Source organism: Pogona vitticeps, chromosome 5, assembly GCF_051106095.1.
Source record: "Pogona vitticeps strain Pit_001003342236 chromosome 5, PviZW2.1, whole genome shotgun sequence".
Classification (NCBI taxonomy): Eukaryota; Metazoa; Chordata; class Lepidosauria; order Squamata; family Agamidae; genus Pogona; species Pogona vitticeps.
This window is the reverse complement of record NC_135787.1, coordinates 182607442-182630418: the sequence shown is the minus strand read 5'-3', so window position 1 is coordinate 182630418 and position 22977 is coordinate 182607442. Positions and strand designations below refer to the sequence as shown.

General features: G+C 45.2%; 1 protein-coding gene and 1 long non-coding RNA gene across 8 annotated transcripts in view; one reads left to right on the top strand and one right to left on the bottom strand.

Moving 5' to 3' along the window:
- Positions 1-6452: 6452 nt before the first annotated feature.
- LOC144583156 (uncharacterized) lies at positions 6453-8310 on the bottom strand. Its single transcript, XR_013536797.1, has 3 exons — positions 8225-8310; positions 7700-7734; positions 6453-7045 (listed from the first exon to the last, which is right to left on the bottom strand). It is a non-coding gene; the product is annotated as an uncharacterized LOC144583156 (long non-coding RNA).
- Positions 7925-22977, top strand: part of LMO3 (LIM domain only 3) — a 91714-nt gene continuing 76661 nt past the window's right edge. The window contains exons 1-2 of one of the 7 annotated variants that reach the window (XM_078376400.1): positions 7925-8019; positions 8756-8978. Coding sequence is in view for 1 of the 7 variants with exons in the window: in XM_020808562.3 (XP_020664221.1) it covers positions 14835-14859 (25 nt within the window). In the remaining 6 variants the exon portion in view is untranslated. Of the gene's footprint in view, positions 8020-8048; positions 8254-8307; positions 8979-12800; positions 13492-14646; positions 15389-22977 lie in introns of those variants that run through there. The other 6 variants (XM_078376401.1, XM_020808564.3, XM_020808563.3 and 3 more) reach the window with 6 other exon arrangements.

Genomic DNA, 22977 nt, shown 5'->3' with positions numbered 1-22977 from the left:
ACTGCCAGTCGCGGAGGTACCTGTCAACTTTCAAGGCTGGAGGGGAGTTTGGCGGCTAGCGATTTCATCGACTCTGCCAGCAGCCGTGCTCGTGGGAAATGACCTGGCTGAACATGTGAAACGGGTGCTAGTGATTACACGTTCACAAGCCACCACGGGGACAGTTCAGGGGGGTAATGATGAGCCAGAGACGGAAGCAGAGGGGAGTTCAGAAGCTGTGGTGGAAACCTTAACCACAGACAGCAGATTTGGACAAGAGCAAAAGGCAGACGCCACTCTCCAAAAGTGTTTTGAACAGGTGACTGACGCCCAGCTAACACCTGAAACCCCAGTGAGATTTCTAGAGGAAAAGGGGATTCTGTATAGAGAGACCCTGAGGAATACCTCAAAAGGGGGAGATGGGATCAGAAGTCAGCTAGTGGTACCTGAAAAGTATCGCCCCATGATCTTACAAAGGGGGCACTCTGACATGTTTGCTGCGCACTTAGGGGTGAACAAAACACAGCAGAGAATCACACAGAATTTTTACTGGCCTGACATAGGGAGGCAGATCAGGGAGTTCTGTAAACAATGTGATGTGTGTCAAAGGCAGGGGAATAGCCGTGACAGAACCAAAGCAAAGTTGTGCCCTTTGCCTGTGATTGACACGCCGTTCAAATGCATAGGGGTGGATATTGTGGGACCTTTGCCCAAGGCCACAAAGAGGGGGAATAGGTTCATTCTCACCATTGTGGACCATGCCACGAGGTACCCTGAAGCCATACCCTTGACTAACATTGAAACTAACACAGTGGCAGATGCCTTGGTGGGGTATATGTCCAGGATGGGATTTGCCTCAGAAATAATCACAGATTTGGGAGCATCGTTCACATCGAAGCTCATGAAACGCTTATGGCAAATCTGTGGAATTAAGCACAAGGAAACCACTGCCTATCATCCTGAAAGTAATGGGTTAACTGAGAAGTTCAATGGGACTCTAAGGCGCATGATTAGGGCTTACTTGGCAGAGAATCCAAACAATTGGGACCAGAAGCTGCAATCCCTTTTGTTTGCTTATCGATCAGTGCCACAAGCCAGTACCGGGTTCAGTCCGTTTGAACTTTTATTTGGGAGAAGGTTGAAAGGGCCCCTTGATTTGATCAAACAAAATTGGGAGCAGATCACCCAGGATGACCCACAAGACGTTGTGACGTACATAGACTCTTTAAGGAAAGACCTAAAGAGAAACCTAGAGCTAGCAGCAGAGACCCTGCAAGCTCAAAAGGTCAGAAAGAAAGATTGGGATGACCAGGAAGGCAGGGAGAGGCACTTTGACCCAGGGGAGGAAGTGCTTTGGCCTAGGCCCTGCAAAGAGAACAAACTGCAGCTGGGTAGCCCAGAAATAAAAGACTTGGGTCACATGGTAGGGGGAAGAGTGATAAAACCCCTAGAGGCCAAAATAGAAGCAGTTCGTGATTGGCCTAGACCCAACACCAAGAGAAAAGTCAAATCATTTCTTGGGTTGGTGGGCTACTACAGAAAGTTCATCCCGAGGTTTAGCGAGATTGCGGCTCCGCTGACCGATCTGACGAGGAAGAAGGCTGATGACCGCATCCCGTGGGCCAGCGACTGTGAGGAGGCGTTCCAGAGGTTGAAGCAGGCGCTCATCAACTATCCAGTGCTGCGGGCTCCAGACTTCGACCGGGAGTTCATCATCTACACCGATGCGTCTAACAGCGGAGTAGGAGCAGTTCTGTGCCAGGAGGATGAGAATGGTGACCAGCATCCAGTGTCCTACCTGAGTAGGAAACTTCAAAAAGGTGAGAGACATTTGGCAACCGTGGAGAAGGAGTGTTTGGCCATAGTCTACGCGATCCAGAAGGCCAAGCCTTACATCTGGGGAAGACATTTTGTTCTGTGCACTGACCATTCACCACTGCAATGGTTAAAGACAATGAAAACCCACAATAGTAAACTTATGAGGTGGGCTTTAAACCTACAAGACTATGACTTTGAAGTAAAGGTGGTCAAAGGGTCAGTGAACTGTGTTGCTGACGCCTTGTCAAGAAGACCTGAAGATTGAAGACGGCGAAAGAAACATGGACTATGTATATATATTGATGACAAAAAGTTAAATGTACCTATTTTTTGAATTTGGTTTGTATGAATAAAGGTAAATTGATGTAATGTATATGGTAAATGGTTAAATGCCTAATTGCTATGGTTAACTTAGAATGTAAGTATAAGTAAGTATGATATGGTATGTATAACTGTTGTTGTGTGTTTTGGATCCAGGTTGTTTTTTGGGAAAAAGCACCTTAGCTTTCCCCCTACAAAACAACTTATAAAGAGGGGAGGTGTTACATACAGCACTGATGTTACCTGTCTGTCATGGGTTTGGAGGGAAAGTTCCATCCTATGGGGAGTGGAAGGCGGGACATCAGGAGGAGGGGCTGTACTGTATATATATGTGAAGCGTGTGTGGAGAAGTTTAGTAGACGCTGGGATGTGAAGAAGCAGCAGCTGGGAAGAAGAAGCTGGTGTGGGAGTCTGTGTGTCAGACAGGGTACTACTGTGTGTCAGAGTACCAACCTGATAGGTTCAGGTGTCTGTTGGTTAGCCAGAACTGATTGGTTCAGGGTCTGTGCTTCAAGTTGAGTGTTCTGTGTGAACCAAACTGTATGCATGTATGAATGAGACTAAGCCACGTTACTATATCTTATTCACCTGATCATTTATTTTCCCTGTGTGTGTTTTAAATAAACCTTATTCTTTTATTTGTTGAAAATCCATCCCTGGTCTGTGTGACTTCTTAAAGGGAATGGTTGGTGGCAGCTTAGTGTAACGTGTGGCAGATCCCAGTAGGTCTGGGTTTGTCACACTATTGAGGTCCATTCCTAAGGCCTTCAGATCCCGCTTGCAGATATGGTTTCCCTCTGAGGCGCTTTCCCTGCACTAATTTTCCATATAGGAGATCTTTTGGAATCTGACCATCAGCCATTCTCATGACATGTCCAAGCTAATGTAAACGTCGCTGTTTCAGTAATGTATACATGCTAAAAATTCCAGCTCATTCTAAGACTGCTCTCTTTGGAACTTTGTCCTGTCAGGTGATACCAAAAATGCATCAGAGACAATGCATATGGAACATGTTCAACTTTCTCTCCTGCCATGCACAAAGGGTCAAGGACTCACTGCAGTACAGAAGTGTACTCACTAAATGAGGCAGTATATAAATAGCTGTAAAAATACATACATACATACATACATACATACATACATACATACATACATACATACATACATACATACATACATACATACATACATACATACATACATACATACATACATACATACATACATACATACATGCATGCATGCATGCTTGCATGCATGCTTGCATACAAGCAAACAGACAGACAGACAGACAGACAGAAAGAAAGAAAGAAAGAAAGAAAAAGAAAGAAAGAAAGAAAGAAAGAAAGAAAGAAAGAAAAAGAAAGAAAGAAAGAAAGAAAGAAAGAAAGAAAGAAAGAAAGAAAGAAAGAAAGAAAGAAAGAAAGAAAGAAAGAAAGAAAGAAAGAAAGAAAGAAAGAAAGAAAGAAAGAAAGAAAATAACTGGACATAGTATTCAAGATGAGGCTTAACCAGTGTTGAGAACTAATGCGTTGCATGATTTGGAGACTATACTTCTGTTAATGCATCCTAAAATAGCATTTGCCCTTTTTTGAATCCACATCACACTGCAGGCTCATATTTAGCTTTTGAGTCACAACTATTCCAAGATCCTTCTTACATGCAGTACGAGTGAGCCAAGTTCCCATCTTGTAACTGTGCATTTGGGTTTTCTCTTCTAGGTGTAGAACTTCGCACTTTTACCTGTTAAATTTCATTCTGTTATCCTCAAGCCTATCAAGATCTTTCCGAATTTTGTTTCTGTCTTCCAATGTTGCATTATCTGCAAATTTGATAAGCATTCTCTGCACCCCCTTATCCAAGTCATCAATAAAAATGTTGAAGAACCACCAGCCCCAGGACTGAGCCTTGTGATACCCCCTTGCTACCTGCAGTTTTCAAGATGCTTGCAGGGTGACTGCTTTATGATCTGCTCCAGAATTTTTCCTGGTACTGATGTCAAGCTGACTGGTCTGTAGTTCCCAGATTCCTCCTTTTTGCCCTTTTTGAAGACAGGTGCAACATTAGCCCTCCTCCAATCATCCAGTACTTCATCCATCTCAAGAAAATTATAGACACCAGTTCTGAGAGTTCTTTATCTAGTTCCTTCAATACTCTTGGCTGCACTTCATCTGACCCTAGAGATTTCATCTCCTTCAAAGTAATAAGGTATTCCTTGAATGTATTCTCAAAGGCTTTCACGGACGGGATCTGATGGTTGTTGAAGGTTTTTCGGGCTCTTTGGCCGTGTTCTGAAGGTTCAGAACACGGCCAAAGAGCCCGAAAAACCCTCAAAAACTATTCCTTGAATATTTGTTTATCGATCTCCAACCATAATCTTGTCCCCCACTGGTATTTCACATTTTCCTGGAGGGTCATAGACTGTCTTTTTGGAAAAGGCTGAGCTAAAGTAAGAACTGAGCGCTTCTGCCTTTTCTTTGTCCTCATTTTTCCATCTCCATGGAGTAGCTGGGCCACTATTTCTTTTCTCTGTCATTTGCTATGCACCTTCCTGAAAAATTATTTGTTGTTATTGTTGTTGCTTTCTCTTGGCAACCTCAGCTAATTCTGCCTTCCTAATGCTACCCTTGCAATTCTTTGCTGCTTGTCTGTACTCTTCCTTTGTGGCTTGGTCTTCCTTTCACTTCCTACCCATGTGCTTTTTTAACTTTCAGGTCCTCAGCTTTTTGTGACGCCACATTTTTCTTTTGCTTTCTTCCCTCCACCCCCACCTCCTTTTTTTCTTGTTCAGATTGTTTGTAGTTGTTCCTTTAGAATTTCCTTTTTTAGGAAGCTCTCACACATATGGGACTCCTTTTTCCCATTAGAATCTCTTGCAATGGGACATTGTTCTAAGTTTATTAAAAGTGCCTGTCCTAAAATTCAGCATACATTTTGCTTTTGCTTGCTTTGAATCAGAAGCTCAACTAGAACATGGCCAATTTCCCCCCAGAGTTCCGCTTACTGCTACCTCTTCCACCATCTTAACCCCATCTCTATTGGTTAGGATCAAATCCAGAATACCTAATCCTCTAGTTTCTTCCTCCACTTTTTGTAGGAGAAAATTATCAGCAACATAAGCCAGGAATTAATTGGAAGGGCCATATTTGGCAGAATTTGCCTCCCAGCAGGATAATTGAAATCTCCCATCATGTCTCTTTGAAATTCTTGAAATTTGTTTTTCTAAATGTTTCATCTGCACCTTCCTCTTGATTAGGTGGTCAGCAGTAGACCCCAACTATCGCATGCCTTTTGTTTCTCAACACATTTATATCAATCCAGAAAACTCTCAATGGGACAACCAATCTCATCCTTCTGTATTTCTGTGCAAGGATATGTATTTTTCACATATTCCATGACTCCAACTCTCTTTTTATTTTTTTTTTCTGTTCTTTTTGATCAATTTATATCCTTCAATTGCCTAAAGGACCCCAAAATTACTTTCTGAAAGCAACATCTATAATTCAATGTAAAATGAACATTAAAATACACTTAAAGAGGAATAACATCATTATGTTATTCTTTATTATAATGTCATTCTGCTGTCACCCTCCAAAAGTAATATGCCACACAGGTAATGCACTTACTGATAAATATTACTTTCAAGCTTTGGTTTAAATGTTTTCTTTGTGTGCAACCAGAGAACTTGGATTATAGGTGGCTGTGTAAATATAATAAATAGTATTGCTTTGAAAAGCCTATACAGTGGTGCCTCGCTTAACGAGCACACCATTTAATGGCGAATCCGCATAGCAATGTGGATTTTGTGATCATTTTTACGATCGCATTGCGATGTTTAGATAGGCTAAACATCGCATTGTGATGATCAGTAAGCATTTCACTTACCGATCTTCGCAATGCGATGTTCTAAAAACAGCTGATCAGTGGTTCCAAAATGGCCGCCGGAAGAAAAAATGGCCACCCGCTCCGTTTTCGCACCCTGCCCTCACTTACTGAGGCAGTGAAAATGGCAGCCTGATGGGGAATCTTCGCTTACCGGTGAGTTGCCCCCCATAGAAATGCATTAAACGGAGTTTAATGCATTTCTATGGGGTTTTCCATTCCGTTTAGCGATGTTTCCGGATAGCAACATTTTTCCTGGAATGGATTAACGTCACTATGCGGGGCACCACTGTACACATATATAGTAAGGCCATATTTGGCAGAAGACACTGTAGCAAATGAAGTGAATGGGATCACGTGAAACAGAGAGGTCAAGAAATCATAGGATGAGATTTTCATTGAACTCAAGGAGTAAGTATGAGTAAGTATGTTCAGATGAAGCCCAGGCGATGTGGGAGCTTGAAACAGACTTTCCAGAATGTTCCCATGGTGATGCAAAAAAGGATTCTAATAACGATGAGGATGAAATATGATTGTCAACTGGCAAGTCCTTTCAGAGCAGAGCAAAAATTTGCAACCTGCAGTTTGTGGCCTCATATTCTGAACGTGCTTTGGACGGGGTTGCCGGCTCGTAGCACGCATACTCGACTAACTGGTTCAAAGAGTGCTCTGGGCAGGGGGAAGAAGAGGTTGGCTTTCAAGTGAAGGTCTCAAAGGGGTTGCATTAAGGCTCAAGTGTCCTCCATGGTTTGGGCTTGGCTCGCCCCAAATTCAAAAAGCTAGCACGGGTGGCAAACCAGCTCACGTCCCTCTGCTCAAGGCAATCACTTGACAGACACCCTCTCCCGCATTGTGGTTGGTGCAAGTGCAAGCAGACACACACTTGTGCCGCGTGACTCAGCTTGGCCTTTCATCAGGAGACGAACCAGAGGAGTAGGGCGTTCTACCCATCACCAGGTGGAGAAAACATACACAAATGTGGTCCCAAGAGCCCTTTCTTCCAGGCCAGCTTTGGTCCATTTCCCATCCAGTGGCGAAAATCCTTCTGAAATGAAAGTTAGAGAACAGAAGGGGGAGGGGAGAAGCATTCTGCATTCCAAATGTACTCTTTTCCAAACTTTTTGTTTGTCTGGTGCCCTTGGTTTGTTTTTTTTTTTCCCTGCCGCTGCTTTCAAACCCATTGGCAAACAGCTTTCTGCAGCTCCACGTTCAACCCTTGGGGGCTTAAAAAAGGTAGTTTGTGAACTCTGTTCTCCTTTAAATCTTATGGATGACACCCCACCCCATTCATCCTCTTTCTTTCTGTGCCTCCCTGGCCTGCGCATGTCTGCAGACACACACACACACAAACACCACCCTCCCCTCTTTCCCTCCCCAAGTAGCCCCCTTTGTCCACTTTTATGAATTGAAACATGCACTCCCAATGTGCGCAGGCAGGGAATCCTGCCCATTAATTAAAGGACTTGTCAGCCCCAATCCCGGATTCTTACAGTGTACGCAATGTCTCCCCTTTTAAGTGCAAAACCATAACATTACCATTTCCCCAAGTGCTCTCTGTTTTAGGCTGCTTTCCTAATTAGAGGGATGATAACAGCCTTGCTGATTGGCATTATAAAAGCACTAGTTTGGCTTCATCTGTCCCAGGTGTGCTGTGTAATTTTTCCCCCCCTCCCCTCTTCTCACCGTTTCAGAGCCTCACCGTTTCTCTTCTTCATTGTTCCTTAAAGTTTTCATCTGAGGAATTAATTCAGATAAAAAGACATTAGAAAGGAACCTCGACTGCCAAAGCCTATCAGTGAAACCTTTTATCAAAAGTACAAACTATACAAGCTGGAGAGAAGTCTTTTTCTTTTTCTTTTCCTTTTTACCCTTTTGTTTCTGAGGGTTAAAAAAAAAAAGCAGGAGAAGGAGAAAGAAGAAGGAAAGAGAAGAGGGAGGGAGGGAGGCGAAAAGGTGGGGGAACCATGAGAGTTCTGTCAATGGACTGAATGCGCCATTAAAACTGGCGTCCCTACAAAGGTTAGCCTAGATCTAACTGTCAATACAGTGAGTGGAGTGGAGTCCGGTAAAGGGAGGGAGGGAGGGGGGGGGAGCTTTGGTGAGAAAGAGATACTTTGATATTTTGGGATGTTAGAAGGGTGAATGTGAAAAATTGGAGGTTGGGGATCTAATTACCCAACCATAATTGGGGGCTAGGGAATAAGTTGCAGTCCTCTCAACTCACCGCAGATCAATTATGTTAAGAGAACATCTGTAAGTAGAACTTAATGAGGTCCATTAGAGCAACATGTACAGCCTCCTCTAACCGTACTTGTCAGCTTCTTGGATGAGCCGGAGAGAGCTGCTAACTAGGGACCTGGTGGAGGTGTTTAAATACTGAAGCAAGAGAGCCGGGCCCACTCAGGTTTTGCGTTCAGCTGGGGAAGAAAGTGAGGAGGGAAGGAGAGAGGGGGGGGGGGGGCTCAGAGACAACCAGGCAGCGAGCAGGAAAGCAAAAAAAAAACCTGGGACTTGCTCCTATTTGATGATACTGAAACTCAAGCTGGAGGGGGGGCAGAAAGGAAGCTGGCAAGATGATTAAGTACAGTTTTTCCTCTTGAACTGAGGGTCTGTTTGCACGCATTGTATTTTCCCCACTTTCCTTAAAGGGGAAAATAGGATTTTAAATATATATATATATTATTAAATATATATATATATATATATTATTTTTTCTCCCCTTTTTCCTATTCATTGTCTTTTCCTCCATCCTAAGAGGCATCCGTCTCAACAGCCGGTCGTCTGGGACTCTACAGAAATATCACTCTGATCAGAAGGGAGGGAACTTTAAAAAAAGAGCACATAATACGGCAAAACTTCAAAAACTGGCAAGTGCCTCCTCTCTTTTTTTGAAGGACAAAAGTGTCCCAGATCTGAGACTGGAAGACTTCTTTTACCTTATTTTTTTTTTCCCTGCAGGAAGCGTCTCTTGCGCAAAGGTAGGTCTGCCTCTCTTTTTTATTACCTTCTTCCTTAATCGCTTCCTGCTTTAAATAAAGCTCTTGCCATTTTAAAAGGGAATTTCGAGGTGAGGGTGGAGATCCGATGGTCCAGTGGAGAGGGAAGAGGTGAAGGAGAGATTTCCTGAAGAGTCATTCTCAAAAAGAGAAGAGGTTCTAGCTGATGGTTTGAACGGGAGGGAGGATGGCGGGGGGGGGGAAGCAGCAGTTAGCAAATATAGAGATAAAAGTGCGATGTTGCTCTCTCGCTCGCGTCTCCCATCATTTCCCTCGCCCGCCAATGGAAACCAGAATCAGCCCAGGAATGATTTTTGCCAGGGTTTAGCCTATGTCACTTGCTTCCATAAAAGTGCACCGACCAGATTCTGGTCGGCTTTGGCTGGCGATCCTCGTTCGAGGGGCTTGAAAAGGCGGAGTTGGAACACGCGCGGGGCGGGGGGGGCGGTATTTGCGCTGGTTGCGGAGACACCGCGGAAGCATCTGAGGGTTAAATGTGTCAGGAGTTTTTTAAAAAATAATAAATTAAATCCCACTTTTGCAGCTCGGTTTGCGATCGCCCATCCCCACCTTGAATGCCTTCCTTCTTTCCTCCTGGGTCCGGTTGCACCTTGATCTTTGCCAGCCCCCTGGCTGACGATCGCATCGGTGTAAAGTGCATTTTAAACTAGTAAACCGCTTTATCTTCACTTTCCTCTCCCCCGCCTTTAAAACAAAAAACAAAAAACCTCGGACCGCTTTGTTTGCGCCTCAATAATTCACACGATTCTCAGGAAGGAGCACGAAAGTGATGGCTTGTGGTTTTTTTTTTTCCTCTCTCCTACTATTGCCCCGTTTTTATTTTTGCTATTTTATTTCACAGATTTTATATATATATGCGCGCGCGTGCGTAAGTGTGATCTTGCTGTAAATTGCATGGTTAGGGAACGAGCCTGCTTTCAAATAATTTAATTCATGACAAAACCTAATTACTGTCAGGTAATACCCTGTCAGCTTTAATGCATTTCATCAGTCATAATGAAAAGAAGAGCATTTTATGACCCATCTAATTATCATTACATTTTAGGGGGAAATGAATGGCATGGAGCTGAATGTTAACTATTCTATTTTATTCCTTTACACATGTGGTTTGGCATATTACTCACCCAGTCTCTCCCCACCCCACCCCGCTTTTCTTTTTTTTTAAAAAAAAAGCCCTTGATTGGTAGAGCTGGGGGGGACCGACTGCAATTAGATGCGGAGCGGTTTTATTCAGGTTCTTTTCTCTCTCTCTCTCTCTTTCTTCCACCCACACAAACACACACACACGAAAAGTGACAAAGTGCTTAATGTCTCTTGCACGTTGGTGTTGACACCGGGTATCTTTATTGCCACAGTCCAAATAGAGTACTAATTACTGCGCATGATGTCACCGTAGGCAGAGGAATAATCCCATCATTTAATTAGTTGAATGATTTAAACAAAGATTTGCATAGATGCACTAATCAGTTGCTATGAATTACGGAGGAGCCGTTGCCAGCGAGGGGTAACAGATCAGAGATGGGGGGGGGGGGAGAAGGAGAGAGAAGGAAGGAAGGAGGGAGGCTGGAGGGGGGCGAGAGAGAGAAAGAGCGCGCGAGAGAATTTCATCTCCTTTAACATAATTAATTTAATTGTCCTCATTAGCTGTACCATTTGTTCTGATTTTATTTCCCCCTTTCTTCACACATAACCTGTCTCTCTTTCTCTCCCTCCTTCACCCCTCCAACCGAAAGCATGGGTTGCAACGCACATCCATCCTGAGCGGGGTCACTTTGAGAGGTGGGGGGGGGAGGGAGGCGAAGTGGTGTTTGTAGACAGAGCGTGTAAACAGACGCGACTCGAGACAGTTCCAAGCTGGACATGATGTCGTTCCGCCCTTGGGTGAGAAGGGAGCCGGTCGTTAAGCCTCTGTTAATACCTCTTTTGCGAGTGCAAATGGGATCGCCGCGAAGCGTAGCGCGCACCGTGCGCCTTTCTGGGTGCGCCTTTACGCGCACAGTCCTGCTTCGGGAGCCCCTTGGTCTTTATGGTTTTGCGAAGTAAAATAAAGGGGTCCCGTAGGGGAGGGAGCCAAATTCAGTCACCAAAACAAGCAAGTCGCGTTTCACTGCGGTTTCTGTTATTATTATTATTATTAGCATTACTGCTGCCAATACCGCATTTGCTGGATTATCCGGAGAGGGGGAGAGGCCAGGAGAGGGTGAGCCTGGGATGTCAAATCATTCTGAGGCTTCAAAAGCTTTTTGAAAAGCCCCCCCTCTCTTAATAATGGGTGTCATTCAATTTTTTTTAAAGACGGAGGGGGGGGATTCTGACATCTTAAAAAAAAGGCTTTGTGGCAATCTTAGTGTGAGAAGCTCCTAATGACAGACAACAGAGAGCACTTTGAAGTCTGCCAACTGCATTCACAAATTCTTAATCGGGTTTTCCCCCCTTTCTCCTTTTCGCTCCCAGTTGTGGATTGACTCTTAAAAGTAGGAAAATGCCCTGGGGGGAGCGGAATGGAAAAGGGTGGCGGTTATTGACACAATAAGTAGGCTCGACGTTCGTGGGGGAAGAAAAGGCAACATATTAAGTGACAGTACCAATCCTAGCAAATCTTTAATGCCCTAATTTGGAGGAAGAAGTAGGACTGAGGGATGAAGATCAGACTGAAATCTGTCGTGCAAAAGGGCGGAAAATCAGGCTCATGGCACCAATCTGTGTCTGCCTTGTGCCATATGACTGCCTATTCCGCATTACGCCCCATCTGGATTATGCCCTCCCAGGTTAAGTGTGGCTTTGCTTTCTCCTGGGCCCTTTTAGTTCAGCTGGAGTTCGGTCTTGCCGGAGAGGGGCCGACGGAACTCATGGCTACAGCTCACCCTTCTCTATCTCCATGGGGCCTGTCCAAAAGACGGAGCCACGTGTCCTGGGATGTGTGTAGAGGAAGGGGGAGTTGCAGAAGTCGAAAACAGAGGAGAAAATTTGAAATTCGTGGTGGGTAATGGATAGGCGCAAGGAAAAAGCCACGCATGCTTCTAGCCCCAGTTCTTCAGAATCCGGTAATCGACTCGTTTCCAAAGTCAGTCCCAAAAAGTTGGTTCCTGGCGACCCTAAAAGGGCCTGGGGCGCCTTCCCACCCCCTACCCCGAGTTGTTCTTGTTGCACACTTAAGACTCCTCTAGGGCTTTCCCCCGAGTCCTCGGGCACGTGCGCACGGACCTGCACGCGATGAAAGCACAGGTCTGAAAACACAAGAAAGGCAGAGCTGCTACAATCCCCCCACCCACAGACACCCCCTCCCCAAGATTTATGGCGAAAGATCGTGGCCGCTTCGGCAGCTGCGATCTTCGCAGACTTCTGCAAGCCGACACGTCGCTTTACTCCCAGGGAAACCGTCCCTCGGATGAGAGCCCTAAAGTTGCTAGCTGGCGCTCTCTCTCTCCTTCCCCCCCCCAAAAAAAACCCTCCCAACCCTTTCCTTTGCAAAGGTCACTTCCCAAAGTAAGGCGGCGGGTCGCTGGCAGGCTGGCTGGCGTCTCGTACATGCATATGCTTTTTTTTCTTCTTTTTTTTTTGCTGACTTCAACTCGCCGGCTTGTAAATTTTCACCCTGGGAAATTAGCGACAAAGCCCAATCTGTCTCCCGGCTGCTTTGCACTTTTCCGAGCGAGCTGTAGATCGCGGGGAGGAAGGGGGGGGGGGAGAATGGAGGATCGAGGGGGGGGAGGAGGAGGAGGAGGGAAAGGAGGCGTGTGTGTGAATGTGTGTGGGGGGAGCTGCGAGAGCGTGAGTGGCGGTAAATAGCCTGAGATCGGCCACGAGCCGCAGCTTCTCGCCTTCTGCTTTGGCGAGCGCGCCGCCGACTCTTCGCTGCGGGTCGCTCGCTCTCTCGGTGTCTCTCTGTCTCCCTCCCCCCCCCCACACCCCGCCCGCTCCCCATAACAAGAGTGACCTTTTTCCCTTTGCTGTATTATGTCTGGCTGGTTAAGGGATTGCGTGCTGCAGTCGAGACCGCCTCTGACTTTCTACAGCTCGGCTCCAAGCACGCTGCTTTAGGTAAGTTCTCGCTCTTTCTCTAGGCAGGATCGTGGGGAGGGTGGGGATCAGTCCCGGACCAGCCAGATCCACACGGGTTATGCGCGCGCGTGCGTGTGTATGTAGGTGCGTACAGGTAAACTAGGTAGATCTTCCCCATCTAGAGGGACACCTGTAGCTCTGAGGCTGGGCGATCCCCCCCAATCCTTCCTCGGATCCTCCAAGACCTCGTAAGTGGAAAAAAGCCACGTAAGAACTCAAAAAGAGGCGCATTCAGGGAGGCTCTCCTCTCCCCCCCCCCGGTCTTTCTCTGGCATCCGATCCCTCCGTCTCGCCGCCTTTTCTTCCTTCTGTCAACAATGCTGCGTTCTCATCTTCCTCCAAGGAGAAAAGCTAGAAAAACCGTGTCCCGGGTGCGGGCAGCTCACCTTTACCTTGGATTTTAATTGAGGAGGTAAGTTGATGCAAAGCGGCTCTGCAGCGGCTCGGTTCTGGCTCAGATTTTTTATTTGGGTTCGCTCTCTTTTTCCCTTCCCCTGGTCCCGCTCATGAGTGCTAAACTCTGGTTCCGAGTCGCCGGCATCTCAACTTTGGGCTCCAAAAACTCGGAACTCTTTGTGTGTGTGTGTGTGTGTGTGTGTGTGTGTGTGTAAACATCGTGTCCCGCTCCATTCTTAGTATTCTTGTTCTTATGGTTATTTTATGATGAGTGATGAGGAAGAGGGAGGACAGACTAAGAGCTCTCTCTCTCTCTCTCTCTCTCTCTCTCTCTCTCTCTCTCTCTCTCTCTCTGTGTGTGTGTGTGTGTGTGTGTGTCTGTGTGTGTGTGCAAGGTCAGACTGCAGAGCGGCGCGCCTGGAAGGGGTTCGAGGAGGAAACCTCAGCCGGCAAAGTTAAACAATGAAACGTGAGCGCCGGCCCGCTCGCCCTTTCCCGGCGCCGCGTCGCCAACGGGGGCCCGCCGGCTTGCCAAGCGGCGCGCGCGCCTGAAACGCACCGGCGAGACGCGGGTGTCATCAGGACGCCTCCCTCCTTCTCCCCCCCCCCGTCCCGTTTCCCTAGCCATCCAGTCGGGGTTTCCCCCCCTTCCCCATTTTAATTTACAAAGCGGCTGGCGGCGGGTCTCTGTGTGTGTGTGTGTGTGTGTGTGTTTTTGTGTGCTTCTGCCTGCTTGGGGGGGGGGAAGAGAGATCTTTTTAACCCTTCATCCCCTACACGAAAAGAAACGCATCTGAGCCGAGGACGATCTCCAGGCGGTTCAGCAGCGCTAGCAAAACGACTCCTCCTGGGTGTGCGTGTGTGTGCGTGCGCGTGGCGGGATTAAAAAAAAAAAAACCCGAGCCGACCGGGTTTTGTGATGTAGCCAGGTCTCTTTTCAACAGCTTGCTTGCTCTCCTCTTTCTTTCTTTCTCTCCTCCCTCCCCGCTCCCGGCAAGCCTCCGATCGCCCGCGAACGATTGCCGGGTTAAATTAAAGCCATTTGTTCCCTCCGCGGTTTGGAGAGGACTGAGACCGGGGCAGAGTGGAAGGCGAGCGGGTGGGTGCTGGTCGCCGATTGCAGAAGGACCGGGGCACCCTTTGCCAAAGTGCCCCCCCCGGACGTGCGGGCGGGCAATTCCACCATCGCCGCCGCCCACCCTCTTTCCAAAGTGCTTCGGCACAATAGCCTTCCTCTCTTTCTTTCTTTCTCTCTCATTCTCTCTCTCATCCCCTGTTTCTCGCGCCCTGCCTTCCCTCTCGGCCACCTCAGGCTTTGCTCCATGAGAAGGACCTGCCCGGCGGCTTTTCAAGCAACTCATGCAGAAAAAGGAGAAAAGTTTTGGTAAGGTTTTGCCCTCGCGACGTCCTCGGTGCTGCTGAGATTTGGGTTTCTCCTCTCGCCCCCTCTCCTCCTCCTCCTTCTCTCTCTTCCTCTTCTCCCCCCCCCCCATAGCCGCCGCTTGCTGGGCCTTCAGCATCTCTGCGTGGGGGATTTTAGAAGGGGATTTATTGGGGGTGGGGAGTGGGAAGGCATGGATCCTGCCCCCCCTTCCCCGGAGCAGGTTGGTCAGGCTAGCTGGACCTGGGGTGAGGGTGATAGTGGCGGTGAAGAGTCTCGCTATTCCGGACCAATTTCCTTTAAAAAAATAAATAAATCCTTGATTCTTTTTGGAGGGAATTGTTTTTATTAAGACTACCCAAATGAACATAGCCTACCCTCTTTCTCTGATAATAATAGCAATAATAATAACAAAGGGACCTCCCATACACACACACACACACAAATCCGTCCTGGTGCTGTTTGGGCAGAAATTAGCAGTGCCTGGCATGCATTAAGGACAAAAGAGGAAGGGGCCCTTTGTTGTTAAAGAGTAAGTATCCTCTGTGGTGGTTTGTGCCCCCCCCCAAAAAATCTCCCCCTTCTTTCCTTTTTTTTTTTTTTTTTTTGCATGTGAACTGCATCAAAATTGAGCTCACTCCTGCAAATCTCTTGTTGGCCTTTGCCAACCGCTAGCACTTTGCTGCCATGGTAACTGTAATTAAACTGATAAGAGTGGGGAAAAAAATGTCAGTATCTCTTGGAGTCTTACAGCTGCAATGGAAGAAAAGGAGGGGGGGCGGCGTAAGAGGGGGGGGAAATTGGCTCCCAGCAGCCTTACATTTAATTTAGGGTGGGGGTGGGCGGGAGAGTGTTGGGTGGTTAGAGGAGAATGGGGAGCAGTTGAGCCGGGGGGGGGGGGTAGCCGGAGAAATAATTTGTGGGTTGTAGACGTCAAAAAGGAAACAACCACCCTTGAGTTAGTGGTGTGGGTTATAAAATAGGTTATACGTACTGTGTGTGTGTGTGTGTGAGAGGGAGAAATGTTTGCACTTGTTACCCCCTCAGAGAGCTGTAGGATGCAGAGAAGATGTGGGCCAGTGAACAGAGAAACAAGATTTTAGGCCCCAGACCAAATATAAGCTTTGAGGAACGGAGCAGTTGTCAGCCAAGGGAAGCAGAGAGAGGGCTGGGGGTGGGGTGGGGGGCAGCCCTTTTGTCATCTTTTGGCAGTGGCCAGATTTCTTTCTCCTGAACTGGTGCTCCCAGCTGTGAGGATGTGGTGGCTTCGCCTCTCCCCCCCCCTTGCACACCCTCTTTTGTGACTTTGCATTCCTTCCTCTCTCTCTCTCTTTTCTGGTGGTTCTTTCGCACCCAAGTTTCTGGCATGTGGTTGAAGGAAAGTGTAGTGTGTTTGCAGGCGGTGGGGGGGGGAGGAGAGAAAGTGGTTGTTATTGTTGTTCATTGTTTTGGAGGAAGGGAGCAATTAGTGCCAAAGGAGACGAAAGTCCCATATACTGAGCAATGAAGGTGGGGATTTTTTTGGGGGGGGGGAGAGACAACTCCAGGGTGTTACAGAGTTACGGTTACTTTGTTGTGTTAACTGCAGGATCTGTGTTGGGAAAGGGGGGGCATGAATGGCACAGAACAAGAGAATATAATGGAGGCAATCAAGCGTTGGGGTGCCTTACAATGCAATCCAGGCAATTAAAAGCTCGCCAGTTTTTAGAAATGAAGTGGCCCCCCACTTACTCTTGCTTGCCATGCTGCATAGGCTCCTTTTGGATCTCTTTTTCCGCCTAGAGTGGCCCACTGGTCCAGATAGGCGGGGGTATAAATCAAATAAATCAAATAAATAAATAAATTATGATTTCCCCTCCTTAAACTGTCAGACAACTCGAAAGTAACAGGGACCCTGAAGGCAATAGGACATTCTCCACAAACAGCTTGCCAATCCGCAGTGGCTATCCTGAGGTGCTGAGAGGAATTTAAGAGCCTGTCTGTTTATTGAAATGAATTTCTTCGAAATAAGACATTGCTGTCTTTCCCTGCATCATGGTGCATGTGTTGTGAAGAGAGATCTGAGGGATACTTTTTGTGCATTGGAATAAAACTGTCCCCACCACCACAACATTTTGACATTGCCTCTGGGTGTGTTTGAAGTCTGAATACCTTTAAATTGCAGCATCTTATCTTTAAAGAAAGTCTTAAATTCTTAAAGTTTCAGTCTTATAGCCCCATTGAAATCAGTTTTACTTGCTTCTTGATAAACACACGCAGCCTTGTGCCACGTGCCTAGGCATTTAGCAGAAGCTGTGCGGTGGTGGAAGTTATTCACAGTTCATTGCAGTTTCTCATTTTTCAGTGTCCAGCTGTTTAAACGGAAAAGGTGAACTTTTAAGGACATGGTTCGCATTGCTGTATTATCCACCAGGAATTCTATGCAAGCTTCATGGTGATGAGAATAGCTACAGCTTAGTTCCCATCTTTTCTAACGCCTCCTAGTTGATGCAGTAAGTCGTGAGTCCTAAATGTCAGCAGAAGTTTGAAGCTTCCAGAATCACAAAACGGAAATTAAGATTACAGTGTTCATAAAAATCTGTGTTGGGACTCAAAATTACATTACACTGCAAAATCTCCACCTTAAGTCAAGCAGGTCTGAAAGGTGTATATTTCTTATTTGAACACCTGTCAAACTGTTGAGTTGCGACTGAAGTGATTCTTACTGTGATTTTTTACCACTAAGAGAATACTTCATGTTTTGTTTTGTTTTTGTCCTGATTTATTATGTATGGGAAATACAGCTGCTTTAAACAGTTAACTACATTTCTATGCTTAGAACAAGGGAACATCTACTGACCTAGTGTAACTGAGTAGGTAAATGTGCAAGTCAGAGTTTCTGAATTCAACCTCACTTATGAATTTGCAATGCAGCCAATAAAGAAGCCGTCCCCTCACTTAGTTCCCAAATCACACCTGTTATGGGTCTAATCCTGGCAATACTTCTTAGGGCTGTTGTAAAATGTAATAATATACTGTCGAAATTTCTCTGCATGATTGAAATGCGCTATAAAATGTTTTATGTTTTCCTGGGAGACACTGGTGTATATATCAAATGTGAATATTAGTCAATGACTTTAAAAAAGGGAATTAACTATGATTATAATGCCAGCGCAGCAGACAGTATGTATTTAACATCAGAGTTTCACCATTTTTACAAAGCAGTTTACTTGCCCATTTCATAATCCTGTTTCTTTTGCTTATTTTATGGGGGGGGGGAAACACAAACATCTGGATGTTATAAAATGATGTCCAGGGGTACAAAATGTAGTCTCTTCCTATATTCCTTTTAACTGCCTCAACAACCACAACAGCACAAGGTGTAGCACAAGACAGCCTTCAGACTCTGTGATATTTCTTCTTTTACTGTTTGGTGAAGGCACACACCATAAGTATAAAAGAAACGTAGTTTATTTTTTAAAAAATCAGGAAACTGCTGTGTGATCCCCAAAACAATACAAATGCAGGAACAGGTGATACCTTTATTGTACCACTAAAATAAAAAAGAACAAAAAAAAAACAGATTTTTTAAAAGAAGCTACACCTGGCCCCCAACAGTGGCCATTAGACTTTGGAACTTTAATCAAAACATATAATTTTGGAGCTACCCACAAGAACTTGGTGCTCAGCCTGAAGAAGATGAACTATCATCAAAAGCTCGTTGTTTGTTTGCTCTGTTATATATATGTTTTTAGCGGTCTAATAAAGATAATCACCTGTTCCTGCATTTGTAAAAGTTTATAGTTACTCTTCATAATGAGTGAAGTTTTTTCTTGTTAAACACAGTCATCACATATGGTTACGGCTTATTTATTGAGAAAATAATCTAATTACAGGTAACTACTTATTTGTAAGCAGGTCTTTTCAAGCTCTGTATCTCTTATTAGAAGATGCTTGTGATGGTAGCCAGTTGTTGTTCGGGGGTAGAATAATTACTCCTTTCAGCCTCCTCTTTCCTTTACACTCCAAGATCCCAAGGCTACACATAGAAGAGCTTTTTGAGGTTGCCAGGAAAGACAAGACAAAAATCCCATCTGATCTTTAAATCATTGTGTTCCTCAAGAAAACAATGGTCTTCCATCTCAGGTTCTAGAAACTTATCTTAGTTACACATCTTAAGGCACCTGTATTACTTAAAGTGCATTTGATTGTGATGCTACCTGAATGCACTGAAAATATGAGTCTGCTGGCACCAGCTGATACTGATATGATTTATGAGGGTGGGATGGCTGGTGCTGTTTGTTTGTCTAGTGCTGTTGATTTTTGTAAAGAAAGAGCGTAAGCCAGGCTTATATTAAGTAGGCATTCACATGGAGACTCCTTCCTTCACTTGGCATCGTATCCCCTTGTGAACCTACCTCAATGCCCTTCCCAGTAGGCAACCCCTGTTGAGTTTAGCTGGTGGTATGTAGATACGTGGTGGCGCTGTGGGCTAAATTACAGAAGCCTATACTGCAGGGTCAGAAGACCAAGCAGTCGTAAGATCGAATCCACGCGACGGAGTGAGCACCCATTGCTTGTCCCAGCTCCCGCCAACCTAGCGGTTCGAAAGCATGCAAATGCAAGTAGATAAATAGGGACCACCTCGGTGGGAAGGTAACAGCATTCCGTGTCAAGGGGAACCTTTACCTTTACATCACGGACCTCCTCATGCTGGGAATAACTGCAGCAATTGATTTTGGCCAGGGCAGATGATGGTTAAGTTTATGGGGTTTGTTTCTGATAAGAACTCCCCAAAATTCATGCATCTTCATATATCTGATTTATCTGGAGTCACTCGTCAATGAAAGATGGTCAAAGGCAGAGATAATTGCTATAATGAAACCAGGCAAAGAACTATCAGAACCCAAAATGTACAGTACAGGCCAATTTCCCTACTACACCACTTATACAAAGTGTTTGAACAAATAGTATTAAACAGTTTAGCCCATAAAATCGAATATTTTCTTATCCCAAAACAGGCATGCTTTAGATCTTGCAAGAGTGCTGCAGCTCAATCTTAAATCTAACCCAGCACACAGAAGAAGATGGTTTTGAAATATAAAATAAATGGAGCAACATTTGTTGACCTCTCATTAACATATGATACTGTTCACCATTAATTGCTGCTCAGAAAACTCTTTATTGTTTTTAGTCGTTAAGTCATGTTCGACTCTTCGTGACCCCCTGGACCAGAGCACGGCAGGTCCTCCTGTCTTCCACTGCCTCCCGGAGTTGGGTCAAATTCATGTTAATAGCTTTGATGACACTGTCCATCCATCTCGTCCTATGTCATTCCCTTCTCCTCTTGCCCTCACACTTTCCCAACATGTGGGTCTTTTCCAAGGAGTCTTCTCTTCAGAAAACTCTACCCTCTGACTAAAGATCATAGACTAACAGAAATGGTCACCATTCTACTTCAAAACTAAAGATTCTTTGCTGAATTTTGAGGCAGGCCTAGTCACTGGAGAAATCAAAAGAATTGTCTCCTACATGGTAGTTCCTGGCATCATTACCTTTTAACATTTACACAAATGATCAACCAACACTCCCATACTCCTGGAGTTTCATCTATGCCAGTGGTTACCAACCTTAGGCAACCCAGGTGTTCTTGGACTACAATTCCCAGAAACCTTCGCCACTGGTTGGGGTTTCTGGGAGTTATTTGGGTGTCATTCTGGATTAAACCTTGGCCTACAAACAACACTATCTAAACACCAAACAGAAAGCTGCCACCAGAAATGGCATCCAGGAAACTGGCTGGGTCACACTGCAACAAAACCACAAAAACAACCACAAAAACCTTTACCCCTGTAATACCCCACAACAGTGGTACAAATCTATGCCAAACAAGTGGCCCTAGCTCTTAATGAATCATGCAGGATTATTACTGGCAGCCTAAAACCTAACCCCATTGAAAATATCCATTATTTTGCTGGCACTGCCCATTCAGAAGCCGAGATAACACTATGGAAGTAGCCTGCTTCTGGCCAAAAACAGTCATAATTATTTTAACATTTTAATTTGTTTTGTAATTTTACCTGTATTTCATATGTGGCCATAATTTTAAATTGTGCAACCCTCTGATATGAATAAGGGTGGAGTTGCTAGCTACTATATAGTTACGGTTTATGAGATACCTTGATAGTATTTCCCAAATAAAAACTAATGATAAGGACTGTATTCCCCCCCATTTTCGACAACCTTTTACTTACTGTTTTTTACTGACCTATCTCTCATACCTGCCACAGCTTTTATTGTGTATTTGAGCTTTTTACCCTAATGCACAATTTAGAGAGGCAATTATGAGGTGAAAACTTGTCCCCTCCCTAGGTGAGACTAGTCTTTGATCCTACATATCTGAGCCTGGAATTTTGTTTCCTGGGAAAAGCTTTGAGCAGCACACAAGAACAACTTCAGAAACGCAGAACAGATTTGTGAATAACACCTTGTAGAATGCACTGTCTCTTTAAGAGAAATGCTCTGTGATTATATATGCTCCGCGTCCAAAGTTTTTCACTGTTTTTGTTTGTTCGCTTTGTTTATTTATATTGTGTTTTTTAAAAATATTTCTCTTACCTCACATTGCTCACAGCCTTTTCTCCCTTGTACATTAATATCTACTGGTTCACACAGTTTATTTTAAAAGGGGTAATTTGCAAAAGCATTAAGCCCAATGTGAGCGCACTGATCCATTCCTGATGTAATGTAATGTCCATCTAACTCTCTTTATATTGATATATACAGAGAGTTAGATGGACATTACATTACAGACGGACATTACATTACAGATGGACATTACATTGCACCAGTGGTGAGGAAGAGCAGAAACGAAACAGAGGTTTTTGCAGTGTAGTCCTTATTACGTAATTACTTTTTGGATTCAGGCATAACTTTTTGCTTCCTATTGAACTTTTTTTTCCTTCTGAAAAAATAAACTGCAATATATACTTCAATAGCAGTCTTGTCTAAATGGGCATGTGACAAGTAACAGTAGGTTTTACCCAAAATGCACATGGACAGTAGCAGAAAGATACCATCCTGTCTCATGGGCACTGTTTCCCCCAAATATGGCGCTGCACATTTTTAGGGGTGGTGTGGAAAACAACTGCAATGGAAGGGCTAGTCGTGAAGGTTCTTTCCAACGGAATCACCACTCTTCTGGAAAGAGGAGCTGTCATAAGAGACAGGAAAGCCCCACACAATATAATGGGACATTCTCTCTCTTTCTCTCTCTCTCTCTCTCTCTCTCTCACACACACACACACACACACACACTATAATGGAACATTCTCAACAAATGGTGGACAAAATGCACCTTTGATATGTTAAGCTGGAATTCCCATTGGCCTTGGCCAGCATAACCAATGGCAGAGGATGCTAAGAGCTATAGTTCAACCTCTTGAGACCTACACTTTGCTCAACCCATGTGATGGCCCGGGCAATGCCCCCCCTCAACAAGCGATGCCCGGGTTTCCCTTTTCTGGTGCTCCTCTGAGTGGCAGGTCCTTCATAGCCACCCTGAGCTCTGCAACCAATGTAAGAGGTAGCACAAATCCCAACACTATTCATTGGAGTGCTGCTATCTACATAAAAGTAAAGGTTCCCCTTGACAATTTTTGTCCAGTCGTGTTCGACTCTAGGGGGCAGTGCTCATCCCCGTTTCCAAGCCACAGAGCCAGCGTTTTTGTCCAAAGACAATCTTCCGTGGTCACATGGCCAGTGCAACTTAGACACGGAACGCTATTACCTTCCCACCGAGGTGGTCCCTATTTATCTACTTGCATTTGCATGCTTTCGAACCGCTAGGTTGGCGGGAGCTGGGACAAGCAACGGGAGCTCACTCCGTCGCATGGATTCGATCTTATGACTGCTTGGTCTTCTGACCCTGCAGCACAGGCTTCTGCAGTTTAGCCCGCAGCGCCACCACGTCCCTATGATCCATGTTGTATCTGCCTGCTATTTAATTGTTAAACGCTGAAGACCTTCTCAGGATGAAAAGAGAGAGAGATGGCAAATTGAATGTATCACTGTAGACAGAATGAAAGGCACAAGGAATTGGTTAGACTTACAGGAGTTTTGCAAACCATTTTAACTGGATGG